This window comes from Petromyzon marinus, chromosome 3 (assembly GCF_048934315.1).
Source record: "Petromyzon marinus isolate PM22_M1 ecotype Great Lakes invasive population chromosome 3, UKy_Petmar_22M1.pri1.0, whole genome shotgun sequence".
NCBI classification, from domain to species: Eukaryota; Metazoa; Chordata; class Hyperoartia; order Petromyzontiformes; family Petromyzontidae; genus Petromyzon; species Petromyzon marinus.
Genome location: NC_133669.1, coordinates 5,305,657 through 5,323,971, shown reverse-complemented (window position 1 = coordinate 5,323,971; position 18,315 = coordinate 5,305,657). Strand labels below are relative to the sequence as shown.

Genomic DNA, 18,315 nt, shown 5'->3' with positions numbered 1-18,315 from the left:
GAATATGAAGAACGAAAATGAAGGAAGAAGCAGGAAGAAGAAGGACGAAGGACAAAGAAGAAGGACGAAGGACAAAGAAGGACGAAGGACAAGAAGGAAGAAGGACGAAGAAGGACAAAGAAGAAGGAAGAAGGACGAAGAAGGATAAATAAGAAGGAAGAAGGACGAAGAAGGACAAAGAAGGACAATGAAGAAGGACGAAGAAGGACAAAGAAGAAGGAAGATGAAGGAAAAAGCAGGAAGAAGAAGTATGAAGAAGGAAGAAGAAGGACGAAGGACAAAGAAGAAGGACAAAGAGAAGGAAGATGAAGGAAGAATCAGGAAGAATAAGAATATGTTTTCCTGCCTCAGCAGCTCTCCCGCTATATTTTTTCACCTGATGACGATTGCTCGTGTTACAATCGAAACGTCATGATATTCTTATTTTACTATCTACGTGGCTTGACTGAAAGACCCAAAGAATATGAATAAGAAGGAAGCAGCAGAAGAAGAAGAAAGATAATTGGCCATTGTGTGCCATCGCCACGTGAACCCGCAATGGAACCCAGTTTCTTACCAGCGTTGGGCTCAGTGTTCCAACATGGAAATTAGATGAGCATTCTTAGCCATTCGTCCACCACGGCCCTGCAGTGATGCATGTTGACATGCATGTTAACAAATGTCAACATACATTTGTGGAAGATGCTTATTTGAGGTCAAGTGAAATCTGGCCGGATGGCCTTGTCAGTAAAGCGCCTAAATCGGCAACTGGACCGCCACGAGCGACAATCACAGTCTGTGGTCGTCAATGGCCCATCATTCCTTAGGGGAGGGGGTCGATAAATCGAGTACCGCTTTGTAAGAAAGCTATAGTGTTGGTTACATTCAGTGGTAGTTCTAGGCAATTGGGGAACCTTAAGCTTACAATTTTTGGGGGGGTAGGCTCCTTTTCGAGACAAGAGAAATGTAGGCAAAAGCAAAAGATTGAGATGTAGTGATATGTGATGAGAGATGCAGACGAGACAGAGATGACCAAGATGAATTGGCTCGTTTGCGTTAATCGGCTTATTTTGTTCATGAAAATTTTACTTATCAGCTGATATTTCATGCACCCCTATTTTTTTCAGTGAATCTGGAAGCCCCCTTGCTCCGCTTGGAGCCCAAAACTTTTGCTTGGTTTGCTTGGGCTTAGTGCCACCACTGATCCGACGTAGAGACTTGGCCCTTGCCACGAGGATACGAAATATCCAGCGCTGGCTCAGACCACTCGACGTAGGTGATGAGCGACGCCGCAGAACTCACTCGAGCAGGAAAGTACTGCTTTTATTATTAACCACATAGCAGCGGCTTTTGCCCGCAGCTAGGAATGACACCTGGGAGGTCACTGGCAGTGAGATCATCTTCCTCACCATCATCATTATCGCCTTCGCCCGTGATGAAATAATACACCTGAATTGTGACCCATCTGGTCAGATCTCGGACGCTGAGCAGGGATGAGCAGGAATAGTGCTTGGATGGGCGACCGCCGTGTGTGACAGGGTGTTATCGGCTGCTGTGGGGTTAAGTGGTGGGCAGCACAGGGCAGTGCTGCGAAACAATCCACCGTTGTGCTGTACTGTGCTTTCACGCTCCCGCGTCTATGCTCCCCCGCCTTCAGCAATCCGCAGTGACCGGCGCGGTGAAGTACAGCATTATAACCCCCCCACAACCCACTCGGCATAGGGAGACCCTTTTACAGCAGTGGACTGACAAAAGGGAATGTAATTGTACCCGTGCTAATCATTATTACACCACTCCTACGTCTGGCTGTTACTAAAACGGTCGGTGCATTTATGAAAGAGCGTATTTAGTTGGCTTTATGTCATTGTTTACACGGTGTGTGCGCGTAACTATGCATAAATGTACACTATGTGTTTGCCTGCAAGTGTGAGCACATCCGCGTGTTGGTACACGTGTTGGTGCGCGTGTGTACGTGCACTTAAAATAATAACCAGGCGTGGTGCTGGCCGCCCACCCCCTCGTATGCCGTGCCGGCCTTCATAGGTGTTCGCTAAAAAGCGCTTGCCCCAACAGTCTGTTAAGGCTATACGGAGGATCTTAGTGCACTTACGTGCATGTGTTTTTTTTAATGCATTTATGAATTTGTTGACGATTTGAGATTTACGCTGTTCAGTGTACTTGGTATAAATGCATACCAGACTCACGCCATCATCATCACCCATTGTCTATCCACTGCTGGATGAAGGCCTAACCATGCCCACGTCATCCCTTTACGATCCCACCATGCCACAATCCATCTTACTCCAAGGCATGAACTTATCTCAAAGCTCCATAATAACCAGCCTACACAGTTTATTAGACAATTGATCGATTCATCATTACACTTATTTAACAAGGGAAGCCTCACTGAGTCTCAACACTCTTTTTCAGAAGGGTCCTGCCAAGTTTTCAGTCGGGAGCGATACTGCTGCTGCAGTGTTTAATCCCAATTGAGTGATTTGCAGGTCACTTTTCAGCATTGGGATGTACGGCTAACAACATGTACATTGTATGGTTTTGATTTTCTTTGGGAGGAAACCGGAGAACTCGGGAACCCAAGCAGAGCAGCGGGAGAACGTACAAACTCCGTGCAGATCGCTGCCAGAGATGGTGATTAAACCCAGGCCCTTCTTGATGTGTTGCCACTGCACCACCCTGCCACCCAAAAATAATTGCTCGACGCCACAGCAGCTCCACTTATACCACGTGGACAACAAAAGTTTCCCACCTCGTAGCGTGCGCAAGCGAACACGTTTGTGTGGTTGCAAGTCTGCGCATGTACCCGTGTTCATGTTTTTTAAAAACATACATATATATAACATGTGCACGCGCGCTTGCTTGAGAGAGTGCATGGCACGACAGCAAACGGGCGCAACGCGGCCAAGCGCCGGCAACCTTGGTTCGATCGCTGACCACTCGCAACAGCGCCGTGCACGTCAAACTCCCAAAAGGGGCTCTGGAAGCCGTGAGACCCCCTCCTGAAAGACCTCGGGGTGGGGGGACCCCAAAAGAGACTGAGACTAAAACTCGAGAAATGGAAACAGAAACCCAAGATTCCGAAGAAACGAGAGCCTGACATTCAAGCAACTGAGGCACAGAATCGCGTATCACGCAGGAGGCAAGGGTGAGTCTACTTTGAACAAAAGAAGTGGGGCGGGGGGGGGGTTAATGAAGGAGTTTGTGTAGCAGCAATGGGTTAACGTACACCACTATGTGAACACCCCCACTGCCAACGATTTAATAAGAATAACCTTGGATAACTTTTTTTTTTTACTCGTTGCCTGTTGCTTTCTCATAGAAAAGGTTGCGAGGAACGACACAACTGTCGGAACTGACCCTTAAATATGACCCTGAATCATCGGCAACAGCTGCCCGTGGACCGCAGTAATTAGGGCTGAGTTGAGGTATTTACATCAGGGAAACAACCACAACAACAACGACGAGAAACGTGAGAATCCATTTCGCGGACGTGAGACAACTCAAAACCGTGAGTCTCAAGGGTTATAATCCTCGGTCACTTCACTCGCAAGCAGTGCCAAGTGCTAAAGTGGATCTGCTCCGAGCCTGCCATAGGTCGACTTGACATAAAATGAGCACCTGCTCTGCTACAGAGCTCAATATCATTAGCGCGGACACAGAGGCACTGTGTGAGTTGATGACTTCACCACACACCTGTGTCATTCGCTGTGATTGCCTGTGCGTTGTGCGAGCGCGCACATGTCATTGTGTGTGTCAATGTGGGGAGCGGCGGTGTAGCGATCAGCGCGCTGCGCTACGAACTCGGCAACCCGGGTTCGATTACCGCTCAGGGCCAACACCGGTGACGGTTATCTGAACCGGTTCTGGGCCTCCGCTAGGTCCACTCAGCCCCAAATGAGGACCTGGTGCGGTGTATAAACATCGTCACTGGAGAGACAAAGGCGGCCGGGCGTGGTGTTGACCACCCACCCCCTCGTGTGCCGTGCCGGCCTTCATAGGTGTTCGCTAACAGCACTTGCCCCGACAGTCTGTTCAGGCTACACGGGGGGGATCTTTGTCTTTTGTAAATGTGCACAGGTGATGCATCGGCCGGACATCTCATTCGGCCAACCCATGGCACCGGGGTCTGTCCCGTGACCTCCTGCCAGCGGGCGTTGAGACTTCACGTGGCCTTAAAGTGCACATAGCCTGGCACAAGCGCCGTGGTGACGTCACCGCCACTTGGTGGCGAATCAGGGTTGTTGATGTTGTTGTTGACTGTGCACGAGGAGCGGTGGCGTGGTGGTTAGTGCAACTCCGGGGCGTGAGCTCCATTCACGGCCACGGCTAATGACGTTAACCGTGAGCGATATCTGAATAGATTCTGGGCCTCCCCAGGTTCAACTCGGCTTGAAAATCAGTACCTGGTGCTGCATGTAAACAATCCAGCAATGGGGAGACAACAGCGGCCCAGCTGGCCACACCACTCATCATGTGCCAAGTCGGCATTAATAGGCGTTTGCTAACAGCACTTGCCCGAACGGTCGCTTAAATAATATATGAGGGAGCTTTGTCTTTTAATGTGCACAAGTGAACGTGTTCAAGTGTGATTGTTGCGTTTGTGCATTTGTGGCATGCGTGTGTGTATATAGAAGTGTGAATGTGTGTGTGTATGTGCATGAAATTGCGTGTATATTGAACTGTATGTATGTTGAACTTCTTGCCCACCATACGTAGTCAGCCGTGTTAATCAGAGGTGCGGGTGTATGTAAGTGTGAATGTGTGATTGTGTGCGAGTGATTGTGCGGGGAGCGGTAGTGTAGCGGTTAGCGTGCTGCGCTATGAACCCGGCGAACCGAGTTCGATTCCCGCTCACGGCCAAAACCGGTGACGATCATCTGAACCGGTCCTGGGCCTCCCTTAGATCGACTCAGCCTCAAATGAGTACCTGGTGCAGTATGTAAACATCGCCACTGGGAAAACAAAGGCGGTCGGGTGTGGTGCTGGCCACCCACCCCCTCGTGTACCGTTCCGGCCTTCATAGGTGCTCGCCAACAGCACTTGCCCTGAAAGCCTGATAAAGGCTATATGGGAGGGGGGGGGGGGTAGGGGAGCCTTTGTCTTTGTGTGCGCGTCGCTCTCACCCGGTCGAGCACGTCCCTCTGCGAGCCCAGGTAGAGGTGCGGCAGGATGCAGGTGGGGCCCAGGCTGCAGGAGGAGGAGGAGGAGAGGCACGGCTGGGAGATGCTGGACGGGAGGGGGGCGGGCGGCCGAGCCACCTCCACCAGCCCCGGGAAACACGCGGAGAACGCAGCAAAGCCCCCTGCACGCGCACACATGTGATTGTGAACATGTGCAAAGCCTCCTGCACACATGCATGTGCAGCAGGCAAACACGCACACGTGTGCAAAGCCCCCTGCACACACAAACTCGTGCAGCAGACACGTGCATACAGAGAGACAATGATCCTCTCCTCCCTACCCGTATCTACTGTAATGCGTAGACTGTTGGGGGCAAGCGTTGTCAGCGAGCACTCATTGTAACTGGCACGACGCATGAAAGGGTGGCGTGGCCAACACCATTCCCGGCCACCTTTCTCTCCCCAGCGCTGATGTTTGTACGCCTTCACCAGTCACTTGTTTGAGGCCGATTCAATCTCGGAGAGGACAGAGAGGCACGGGACCGGTTCAGATATCGCTTGATGTGCTTTCTAGATGACTGGCAGAGATGCACCAGACGGTGCTCCCCACTGTGCCAACTTTCTGCATTTTAGCCACACGGCGTTCTGCCCGATGTTGTGAGCATCGCTCCTCTGTTGCTGGAGGGCGACTTCCTTATGTGCAGACACACACACACACTTGTACACATGCAAGCACGTACGTACATACGCATTTATGTCCACTTGTAAATGTATGTAATTGCTTACACACACATATATTAGCTCATGCGCACGTGTGCAAGCAAGAAAAACAGACACATTCCACGGTCACACACGCACACACACGGAGGAGCCTCTGTGAAGGTGTGTGTGTGTACGGGCATTGCGTGTTTACACGCTGTTCTGCATGTGGAGTGTTGATTCACTTAGAGATACTGCACTAAAGTAATTTGAAGAAGTAAGAGAAATCAACACCGGTCTCACTCCACGTAACACTCTCCTGATATACTTAGTCAAACATCATAAATAAGTAGGCAATATATCTCCTTCATACGTGTTTCTCCACATAAAAAAAGCCAAAGTATTTTTCGACGGTTCCCATCAATTACAAGGAATTCTGGGAGTGCACAATTTCAGCGGCTTTTGTTCAATACAAGAACATTCTGGAGTGGTTTCGACAATGTCTCATCAGTGCGCAGGCTTGCTTGAACCAATGCTGGTGAACTGCCAGATGTTATTGGCAAGGAGAGATGGATGCTAGTCCAACGTAATATTCTAGGCGCTTCGTCCAATTACAGGTGGTCCGATTTGCTGACAAGAAAGTTAAGAGGATCATTAGAAATCAGTTGTGGTGTCTGAACACGGACCGCGCCGTATATACTGCACCATGCGTGCAAAAGCGCGCGCTCGTTTAGAGTGTGCATTTGCACGTGTGGTGCTTGCATACGTGTGTTATGTGTGGGTGTGTGTGGGGTGTGTGTTGTGGGTGTTTGTGTGTGTGTTGTGCGAGTGTGTGTCGTCTGTGTGAGTGTGTGTTGTGTGTGTGAGTGTGTGTTGTGTGTGTGTGTTGTGTGTGTGGGTGTGTGTTGTGTGTGTGAGTGTGTGTTGTGTGTGTGGGTGTGTGTTGTGGGTGTGTGTTGTGTGTGTGTGGGTGTGTGTGGGGTGTGTTGGGTATGTGGGTGTGTGTTGTGTGTGTGGGTGTGTGTGGGTGTGTGTGGGTGTGTGTTGTGTGTGTGGGTGTGTGGGTGTGTTGTGGGTGTGTGTTGTGTGTGTGTTGTGTGTGTGTGGTGTGTGAGTGTGTGTTGTGTGTGTGGGTGTGTGTTGTGGGTGTGTGTTGTGTGTGTGAGTGTGTGTTGTGTTGTGTGTGCTGTGTGTGTGTGTGGTGTGTGAGTGTGTTGTGTGTGTGTGTTGTGTGTGTGTTCCTGCACAAGGTGTAACCCCAAACAAATTGAGTCATCTCCTCTTCGCAACCCCCCCCCTCCAACCGCCCCCCCATACCTCCCAACCACCACCCATATAAACGCCACTCCCCAGCTGCACTTCACAGGCGCCATGACCTCACCCGTGCATGCTTTTCTCGTGAGCATCTGCAGGCAGCCTGCACTCGCGTTTTGGTCTCACGGCGCCCGATGGCCGTGCGGGGGAACTCGGCGAGCACCGCTGGGAAGCCCCCGAGTTCATCAAACCCTGGGTCTGTGCGGCTCAGGAAGCGTGCGATAAGGGGCTCATGCTGAGACTCGGGGGGGAGGGGGGGCGAGGCGACAACTTTTGGGAGAGCCTGGTTGTTCGCGAGCCTTCAGCTTGGGTGGGTGGCTCAAATAATAAATGCGAGCAGTTTTCGTTCACTGAGAGGGAGATTCATTGGCGTGAGAAACCGCAGACAGAAGTGGCGCTACCAACAATTAGAAAATGTCAACTACCTCGCCTCGTATACGCCTGTTCATTTGGAGTTTGCATGTTCTCCCCATGGTCGTGTGGAAATTTCTCCGGGTTCTCCGGTTTATCCCTCCGAATTTTTAAACATGCGTTTAGAGTCTTTGGATGCTATAAATCTCCACATGATAAGCCACTTCGTTGAGCTATTATTTGTGGCCAGGTCACTCCTGAAAGAGAACTATATAGCTCAGTTGGATTTACTTGGTAAAATAAAAAATGGTTTAGTTTATAGTTGTGGCCCAATATTGGGATGTTTGTCCAACTCCATCAACGAGTGTTTATACACATGGGAGAAAACTGGAGTACTGTACACAGAGAAAACCAACACGTGGATTGAGGGGAACCGTAGGGGTAGGCACAACCCCATACAGATGGAATACAGATGAAAATGAGTCCACTTGCTGTACTGCCGTCATACCCTGGCCCGCCAGGAGATGGTGACCTCGCGGGACAGAGGGGATTGGGAGTTTCAGGAATGTGTGATCCACCAATCCTCGCTGCTCCCTTCACAGTGCGGGGTTACAGGCCACGTGCGCCACCAGCCCCCGGCTAAAGGGGCAGTGAGTCACGTGAGGAAAATAATGCAACAGCTCACATATTTACAACAGGGCGAATTATATTGCTGCACGGCATTTTGTCTTTTTAACCAACTTTAAAACAATTGTTCAATCAGAGCCCCCCATCACAAGACGGAAAACCCCATCTTTGGGTTTCTTCTTTGTGTTCGAGAACTGCTCACTGAAGTGGATACCACAGAGCTGCTTCTGAGAAAACTCTCTTCTATGAAGTAGTGGACAGCATTTCCCCACCCGCCCTGCTCCAGACGAATGTGCGTCACGTGGCTTTCAAACGAATGTTTTTTGTAATACTCGGAACTAGACTGGAGCAAAATTCAGTGCAGAACCAAATTTAATACAATGAGGGGTTTTTGTTGCGTGTTAAGTCATTGGTGACCGGGCTGAGCCCATCAACTTATTACACTTGAGAAACCGGTTCAATCACTGGCGGCTGTCTGGATTGAAACCCATGATCTAAGCGCTGCTGGCCTGAGGCTTTGACCTCTGAGCCGCCAGGCCATTTTAAGACAAATGACTGCGTTTTCAAAGAAGACCCAGAAACTTGTAAAAGGAAAGCACTTTTATGACCAACTTCTTCTCTAAAATGGGCAGTAAATACCTGTCACATCGTCTGCTACGGTAAGTCATTGAAGGATGGCCTTATAGCCAAAACGTCTAAAAAAGACACAATCCATTTACAATGATTGTCAGCGATCGTCGCCCAGATGTCATCTGCTAATAGGTGAATGGAACTCTGGGATTAAATAAAGACACCTTCGATTAGCATGGTTGGCTATGTACAGTGCGAAAGGAGTTCAACATACATGCCTACGTAACAGAGAAACAAAAAAATACCAAAATTATGCCACTTGTAAAGTTGTGAATTACGATAAACATAAAAAATGTAGCGTTAATGTTGGGAATGCTGTTCATGGGTCCTTAAGTCCGTGACACACCGTGAGTTCTTAGCCACACGACTCACGAATTTAGGGATTTTCACCCCCGCGGAATGTTAAAAGTTGTCACGGACTGTGGGTTCACGGTTGATTTTGTCTGAATATTGTGTCCTGTAAATGTTTTCAAACATTGATTACCGTGCAATTTTCCACACCATTTTTGCCAATAACCTAGTGCATTGTGCAATAATTGAATTAATGTTCATTCAGGACTGAATGATTGCATCACCACACTGTGTCAAGTCATGCATTTAGAGTTTTTGGCAGCTAAAAATTTCCGCACGATAAGCCACTTCGTTGAGCTATCATTTGTGGCCAGGTCGCTTCTGAAAAAAGAGCCACATAGCCCATTGGGGCACCTCCTTGGTAAAAAAAACAACAACTTTAGTTTAATGTTTTATATATATCGACCATACTCCACCACGTTGGTCAGCGTGGGTTGGTGAAGCGGTGGCCCAGGGCCTGTTCCGATGTCGCTCAACCATCGCCGGGAATCTAACTCGGACCGCCAGGTTCGCAGTGCAGTGCGCTAACCGCAGCGGCATGACCCCACCCTGCAAGCGGACGTGCAAGCGGACGATATGGACGTTCAATAATAAGATTAACGTAAGAACATTTGTTCTTATCTTACTTATTCCCCGATGAAGATACTATTGTCAAGGGTGTTGACATAAGACAAAATGTTTTACATTCGTCTCAAATGCTCCGGAACTACGTAACTTACCGCTATTAATTTGGCACAAAATGGCAGTTAATCATTATTATTATTACGCTTGTTTTCTAAAGAAAGCCTCAATGAATCTGAAGACTCTTTTTTTAGGAGTAGGGGGCGATGCTGCTCCTGTGCGTAATCCCAATTGAGTAATTTGCAGGAATCTTTTATCGCAGAATTGGTATGTTTGGCCTAATACCAGTTACATTGTGTGTGTGTTTAATGTTTAACTATGGGAGGAAACCAGGACAACGCGGAAGAAACCCATGCAAAACACGGACAGGGGGGGGGAGCGGGGGGGGGGGACATACCAATGCCACACGCAAGAAAGGCGTCCGAGTCAGGAATCGAACCCAGGGCCTTCTCGCTGCGACACGCAAACGTTACGACTGTATGACCTTGCCGCCCACTTAAGAAACGACGATTTGCACTTCCCCCTCAAAGCAACGTTGCAAAACATGGAAATAAAAAACAACCTGGTGATTACGCACACATGGCTGCATGCTGTGCTCCGGATTGAAAATGATCATATCGGAAGACATGTCTCAAGCTGGTGTGCACGGCTGCCTTAATCAGGTTTTAATGGGCGATATGCTTTTGTTATTTCAAGTCAGTTGCACTAATTTTAAATGTGAATGTTTTTTTTTAAATCTCCAGATAACCTAAATATTAAATCACCTGGAATGTGCATGGAAGCCTGCACAGTACTTGGATGGGTGACAACCATGAACAAACACGCTGTCATAGGTCTACAGGGCTGCATGGTGGGCAGCAGAGGGCAGTTTAGTAAAATCCATTGTTGTACTGTGTTTCTATGCTCCAGCATGGTCAAAACCCCTACGACCGACATGAGGAGGCCCTCATCCAGCAGTGGATCAACACAAATACGATCTAAACATTACACAATCACCGCATAACTTTCAGTAACGTGCCGGAGCAACGCGAGTATTATTTCGGTGACGCCACCAGGATACGCAAGCATCCCAGCCAATTTAATTCCACAATCTAGTCGCACGCAAGTCAAGGCTAGGCTGGTGAGAACGTAGCTTTCAGGCAACACAGCCTTCCACTGTTGTATAACAAATTCGCAGGGCGTTGTGCAATTCATATTTTATGCCCGTACATTGCAAGCACTGCGACACTTAAAGCTGCACCTTCGTCGACAACACTGTAGCCTTAAAGGGAAAAGTATATAATGGGCGACGTTTCGGGCAGCGGGCCTTTGCCATTGCCTTTTAATTGTGCTGTAAAGAAGGGAGGGGCCATTGGCCCGAATCGACGCCTGTTATTACCAAGGGCGTGTCTTTTAAAAGTATACCCACGTCTTATTGACGAATGTGTTGAGTTGTTTTGTTGTGAGTTGTGCTTTTGCACCCACTGCCAATCCAGCAGCAGCAGCATCGCCAGATAATCTGTTTCAATCGGCACATTTTACAAGGACCTTTGAAACGGCCCACTCAGAAAGGATTTGACCTCACAACCCAACTCCCTGCTGCAGACACCATGCAACACCCTGTAAACTAAACGGAGGCTCTCCTGAAAATAGCCTTCAAATGACATTACAGTACTTCTGATGCTATCGTAAGCAGTGGCACAGTGTGGCAATACTTCACCACGCTGGTCAGTGCAGGTTGATGAAGGCGGGGAGCAGAGACACAGGGCCATATAAGTACAGTACAACATGGATTCCGTGGCAATGCCTTCTGCTGCCTACCACATAGCCCCACAGCAGCTAAAAACAGACCCCGGGGTCCCGCAAAAATCAGGTCAATAATATTTTTCAGTCCGCCCACTCGTGATCCCGACAGCAACGCGCCGCCCGCCCAGACTCGCGCCAACAAGCGCCAGCAGCAGGCGGCGATCGACACGATGGGCGCCACCCCACCGGCCAAACGCGAGCCCCGGGGGGCGTCCGCCGCAGTCGCGCGCGGCGACGACACCGCCCTCCGGTCAGCCGTCGATCCTCAGCTTCTTTGCCAAAGCGAGCCTGCCCCCGCAGTGAATTTAACGTGTTTATGTAATTTTTAAACTTTTTACGAAACTTAGTGCCCCGAGTAGCTCTCGACGAGGCCAATCGATTGACACTAGTTTTGTTGTCGGTAAGGCAACAAAACTCGTGTCGCTACGCGGTTTTTCCCACCCCGGGGCAGTGATGGGACCCCGGGGTCCCGCCAATTGCTTCATATGGTCATACGGGTGAGATGTTAATCGTACTTAACAGCATTAAAACACCGGCGCACTGCTCAGTCGGAGGCACGATTCTCCTGACGTGGCCAAAAACCCGGCCTCAGCAACTTAGAACGCAGTCGGCGAGGAGCGATTTGCACAGAGCAACGGAGCGCCCATCGTCAAGACTGTTGCTCTGGTGGCGGCGGTGTCTGCGTGGCATCGGGGGTTACGATTTTTGGTGACTTCAGCGTGCAAGAAGTAATATTTAAAAATGTTTTTTTTTAAAACACGCTTTAATGAAATGTACCGTACTAGTAATGACAGAACTCCGCGACTCCAGGAAGTGGGCCCGAAGCTCGCCAAGACGTAAGGGGACCGTGGTGATTTACAGCCAACGTCAGTTGAGCGTGGACAATTAGCCGAAACATAAGATCTAAAAAATAATGTTAAAAACATTTTTTTTAGAATATAAATATTGTCATCGGTATGACATAAGTATACCAAGTTTGCAGTCGATACCACATTGGGAAGTGGGTTAAAATTGAGTTACAAGATTTGAGGGTACAACAATGACAACAACGGACAGAGTGAGTTCAATAAAAGCGGGTAATAAAAAGGGCATGGCTTTGCCTGGCACATTGTAATCAACAGGCCAATCAGTGACAACTATGTCATCGTGTCCAGCCTCAGCGCCAACTGCCCACCCCTTTGACTATCACGAAGGACAGCACGTGTCAGCAGAAGCCTTTTCTGTATCTCCGCATACAAATGGTATAGCAGTCGATTTCTTTCGAGGGCAATATGAGCAAGCAGTATTTGTATCAACAAGCAAGCTCTGGACCCGTTTTGACCTTCTGGCTCTCATCAGCAGTGTCAGGCTTGTCAGACAAAGTGCTGCTTTCAGCAAACACATTCACGGGAAGTCACATTGCACGTTCCAGTGTCGTCTCGTTTGTTGTCCTTTTCCCGAGCCTCCGATTTGTACGGTTGGTTGACGTACAGCGCAAAAGAAGTTCAACATGCATACATACGTCCAAGGGTTCTGTGGGCGACACGCACGGAAAGAAAAATGGTACGCGTGTAGCGGGCTACGTGGTGGGCAGCTGACTGCAGTAAATCCATTGTTATACGATACTTACATGCTATTACATGTATGCTCCTCGCCTTTGCCCACCCACACCCAACCACCTGAAGGAGCCCCCCCCTGCCCACACCACAACCCACATGGGTGTTAGAAGGTCCTTCAGCCAGCAATGAATATTGACAAAGGGCCGCACGTGTACACGCACTGGGCTGTCAGGAAACACCAGCGCTCAGCGGGGACGCCGAGTGACGTGGTGTCCGTCGCGGACGGCCAAGCCGTGGCTGTTGAACACAACGACGACCACGACGACGACAACAACAAGCCAGAGATGAAGAAGACCGGCAGCGGGGAAGGGCATCCAGAAAGCGGATAGCGACCGAGGCTGACACGAGAAACTTCGACCGGCCAGCGACTATGCGGGCCGATTTCTCGGCGCCTGGTAGAGATCCAGAGAGGATGCCAAGTTGCACGAGTTTGAATCGGTCCCCGTATCTACCCACCGCTGGGCAGAGGGCTCCCTGATCGCTTCCCCACTCACGTGGCTACTGAGACGTTATATTCTTGGTTCTTTCGGTAAAGTCACGTTGAAGGGAAACAATAAAATAATAAAAATATGTATAAAACAATAAAATTCTCACGACGTTTCGACTGCAACACAAGCAGTCATCATCAGGTGTGAATTGGTTTTCACACATGATGATGACTGCTTGTGTTGCAGTTGAAACGTCGTGAAAATGTTATTGTTTTATATATATTTTATTATTTTATTGTTTCCCTTCAACGTGACTTTGCCGAAAGAACCAAGAATATGAATCACTGCAGTCACGAAAGCTTTAAATCAAAATTCTACTGAGATGTTGTTCTTTTCCCAGTGACGACTCTGTAACCCGTAAATTTCGTCGCTCTAGCTCTGTTTTTCTGGAGTTATCATGACATAATCGCCAATGGGATAGCCTGACCGGCACCGTGGCATGGGGAGATTTCATCAAGCAGCAGATAGAACATGTCTACTGATGTTGATGATAGCTGTAATTCGCAGACAATGCACTTTGTTAAGAACGATCCATGGAAATTGGAAACATCGGACTGTTGGCTCTGTACAAAGTGGCTCGACAGAGAGCATCTGAACCAATGGTCTGGTGAGCCAAACTGGTAAACACGGTACCTGTGGGGTCACTGCCTGGCAACCATCGTCCCTTGGGCAACCCTTTCTCTCTCCCCACTACTGCCGTCCCCCTCCATCGCCACAACAGTGGCAAGCGAAATAACGCGATGAGACTGCACACACATACACACACGCACGGGTGTGCGCGCGCGTGCCAAGACCTCAAAATATTGTAACACAACCTGGTTAGCTTACTGCTCTATGAACTCAGCTACCCGAGTTCGATTCACGCTCATGGCCGACATCAGCAAAGAATATCTGAACCGCTGCTGGGCCTCCCCTAGGTCTAATTAGCCTTAAGTGAGCACTTGGTGCGGTGTGTAAACATCAGCACTGCGGAGACAGAGGTGGCCAGGCGTGGCGTTGGCTACCCCACCCGCCTGTGTGCCGTGCCGGCTTTCATAGGCGCTCGCTAACAGCACTTGCCCCAGCAGTCTGTTGAGGCTACGTTCACATGTGCAATGAGCGACTTACGCGACACGTCGTGTAGAGGGTACTTCCTTCTTTATCACTCACACTGGGCACAACACAGGCCAACACTTACAGTGAGGGAAAAAAGTATCTGATCCCCTGCTGATTTTGTACGTTTGCCCACTGACAAAGAAATGATCAGTCTATAATTTTAATGGTAGGTTTATCTGAACAGTGAGAGACAGAATAACAATAAAAAAATCCAGAAAAACGCATGTCAAAAATGTTATAAATTGATTAGCATTTTAATAAGGGAAATAAGTATTTGACCCATCTGCAAAACATGACTTAGTACTTGGTGGCAAAACCCTTGTTGGCAATCACAGAGGTCAGACGTTTCCTGTAGTTGGCCACCAGGTTTGCACACATCTCAGGAGGGATTTTGTCCCACTCCTCTTTGCAGATCTTCTCCAAGTCATTAAGGTTTCGAGGCTGACGTTTGGCAACTCGAACCTTCAGCTCCCTCCATAGATTTTCTATGGGATTAAGGTCTGGAGACTGGCTAGGCCACTCTAGGACCTTAATGTGCTTCTTCTTGAGCCACTCTTTTGTTGCCTTGGCCGTGTGTTTTGGGTCATTGTCATGCTGGAATACCCATCCACGACCCATTTTCAATGCCCTGGCTGAGGGAAGGAGGTTCTCACCAAGATTTGACGGTACATGGCCCCGTCCATCGTCCCTTTGATGCGGTGAAGTTGTCCTGTCCCCTTAGCAGAAAAACACCCCCAAAGCATAATGTTTCCACCTCCATGTTTGACGGTGGCGATGGTGTTCTTGGGGTCTAGGCAGCATTCCTCCTCCTCCAAACACGGCGAGTTGAGTTGATGCCAAAGAGCTCCATTTTGGTATAATCTGACCACAACACTTTCACCCAGTTGTCCTCTGAATCATTCAGATGTTCATTGGCAAACTTCAGACGGGCATGTATATGTGCTTTCTTGAGCAGGGGGACCTTGCGGGTGCTGCAGGATTTCAGTCCTTCACGGCATAGTGTGTTACCAATTGTTTTCTTGGTGACTATGGTCCCAGCTGCCTTGAGATCATTGACAAGATCCTCCCGTGTAGTTCTGGGCTGATTCCTCACCGTTCTCATGATCATTGCAACTCTACGAGGTAAGATCTTGCATGGAGCCCCAGTCCGAGGGAGATTGACAGTTCTTTTGTGTTTCTTCCATGTGCGAATAATCGCACCAACTGTTGTTACCTTCTCACCAAGCTGCTTGGCAATGGTCTTGTAGCCCATTCCAGCCTTGTGTAGGTCTACAATCTTGTCCCTGACATCCTTGGAGAGCTCTTTGGTCTTGGCCACGGTGGAGAGTTTGGAATCTGATTGATTGATTGCTTCTGTGGACAGGTGTATTTTATACAGGTAACAAGCTGAGATTAGAAGCACTCCCTTTAAGAGTGTTCTCCTAATCTCAGCTCGTGGCCGGTGGACGGAGAGAGATGTCGGCGAGCAGCGACGCACCCAGGACCCCACACACGAGCCCCGAGCCCCCGGTCCGCTCCCCCTTATATCCCCCCGGGCGTGGCTAAGCCCCGCCTCCGGCCACGCCCTCTCGTGGAAACTTCGAGCAGGTTCCCGGAGTATCTCGGCCAGCCCCACCTGTCACCTTTGCCCCAGATGCACCTCCCTCTCTGATCATCAGTTGTTACTTAACTGTGCCACTACCCGTGATTCCCCTTCCAGGCCAGCAGGTGTCACCCTGTCATTACACATGCACTCACTTTGTGTAAACGCGTGAGATCCCCCCCGTGTAGCCTTGAACCGGGACTGTCGGGGGCAAGTGCCGTTAGTGAGCACCTACGAAACGCGCGTGAACGCGTGCGTGCGTGCGTGGCTGCGTGCGCGCTTGCGTGCGTTACCCGTGAGCAGGGCGACGCCGGGGAAGGTTCGCTCCAGCTTGGCGAGCAGCACGCACACGAAGTGGTCGGGAGCGAGCCGGCGCACGTCGCGCGTGCTCTGGTCGTACACCACCACGCTGCGGCACTCCGTCGTGTCCACCTGCGCCCCCGCAAACACGTACGTTCATTCGCACGGGCTATCGTGTCAATAGGAAGCATCCATCTGTTGGATGCTTCCTATTGGAGGATGGGAAATGAGAGACAAAACCACGGTGCGACTGTGGCCACACAACCGAAACCTGTTGCCACGTGGTAAACCACTGTGGTCTGCGCTCATTCAGAGGAGAAAAAGCAAAACTTCAAGAACTCTCTCCCGAAGACCTACTCATGGCTAGCAGACCTCAACATTGGCATGTAACTCCTGCTCATATTCCAAGAATGGAACGCGGGTGACCAGGCTAAGACCATATCCTTTCTACACTTGAAAACTGCCTTAATCACAGGTGGTTGCCTGTATTTCAATCCACGACTTTAGCAGTGTCAGCTGAGCATCCAAACCTATGGGCTACCCACACACCTCGAAAATTTACTTTTCCAGATCCATTTCCAACCCCTTCATACGCACAGTGTGGCAGTCAAGTGGCACGTGGCCCATGTTTTATTTGAGGAAGCAATGGCAATTCCCAGATCTGGGTTTTCCAGGATTCGCTAAAAAATGGTGAAATTGCTTACTTGGTCAATCCACTGCTAGACGAAGGCCTCCCACGCGATATCGATCGTGGGAGGTTATTTCACCATACCTCACCACGTCGGTGACAAAGCCGAGACCACAATCGCACCTCCGATGAGCACGGTTGGCTACGTGCGGCGCAAAAGAGGTCCAACGTACGTACGTACGTGAACGCATTGTCTCGACCGGTGCACTGTTGCGCAACTTGGAACAAAAACATTGTGAGTTTCCCAGGACAGCGGCTACCTCGAAGAAGGAGACGATTCCAGGAAAACGAGGACACAGCTGCTGCTGGTGGTGGTGACGACGCGTTGAGTGCTACCGCTGGCTCAGCAGTTTTAACGGGGAAGAACATGAGCGCCTCGAGCCAACCAACACCTCCCTGGGAGGCTCTCCTCTTCGCTCGTAAAAACCCTGCCCCGTCCACCCGCGACCAGTGTCGTGGGTGGGTGGGGGCAGGAGATGCCGGTCTGACCAGCATCGAGCGGCGACTTGGGTGCGTGCTCGCGCGTGCGTGATGTCAGGCGACTTGCGTCATTGGGATATTATTAAAGTGAAGTAATGAGGAAGGAAAGCAAGACGCGGCACCCACGTGAACACAATGGAGACACTCCCGACATGCACGCTCTTACTTACACAACGCAAATACAAATATCCTCTCCCCGTATAGCCTTAACGGACTGTTGGGGCAAGTGCTGTTTGCGAGCACCTATGGAGGCTGGAACGGCACACGAGGGGGTGGGTGGCCAGCATCACGCTCGACCGCCTTCGTCTTCCTCGTAGCGATATTTACACACTGCACCAGGTACTCATTTAAAGCTGTTTCGACCTAGGGGAGGCCCATTGGTGTTGGCTGTGAGCGGGAATCGAACCACGGTCGCCAGGTTTGTGGCGCAGCACACTAACAACACGCACACAAGCACCTGCAATCTTAAATTCCCACGAAGTGGTACTCAAGGCTGATCAGCCCCCATATGGTTGATAAGCCGAGTCGAGCGCCAACGGCAATTTCAACTAAACTTTTAGAGAATGAATTTGAGCGTGATGCCACAGGAG

At 49.8% G+C, this 18,315-nt stretch overlaps 1 protein-coding gene across 1 annotated transcript in view; it reads right to left on the bottom strand.

The window, feature by feature from the left end:
- The window catches only part of LOC116952315 (dual specificity protein phosphatase 8-like), a 57,544-nt gene that overhangs the window by 15,785 nt on the left and 23,444 nt on the right, over positions 1–18,315 (bottom strand). The window contains exons 4-5 of the mRNA XM_032971563.2: positions 16,551–16,689; positions 5,121–5,299 (exon numbers count right to left, since the gene is read on the bottom strand). Of these exons, the coding sequence (XP_032827454.1) occupies positions 5,121–5,299; positions 16,551–16,689 (318 nt within the window). The remainder of the gene's footprint in view (positions 1–5,120; positions 5,300–16,550; positions 16,690–18,315) is intronic.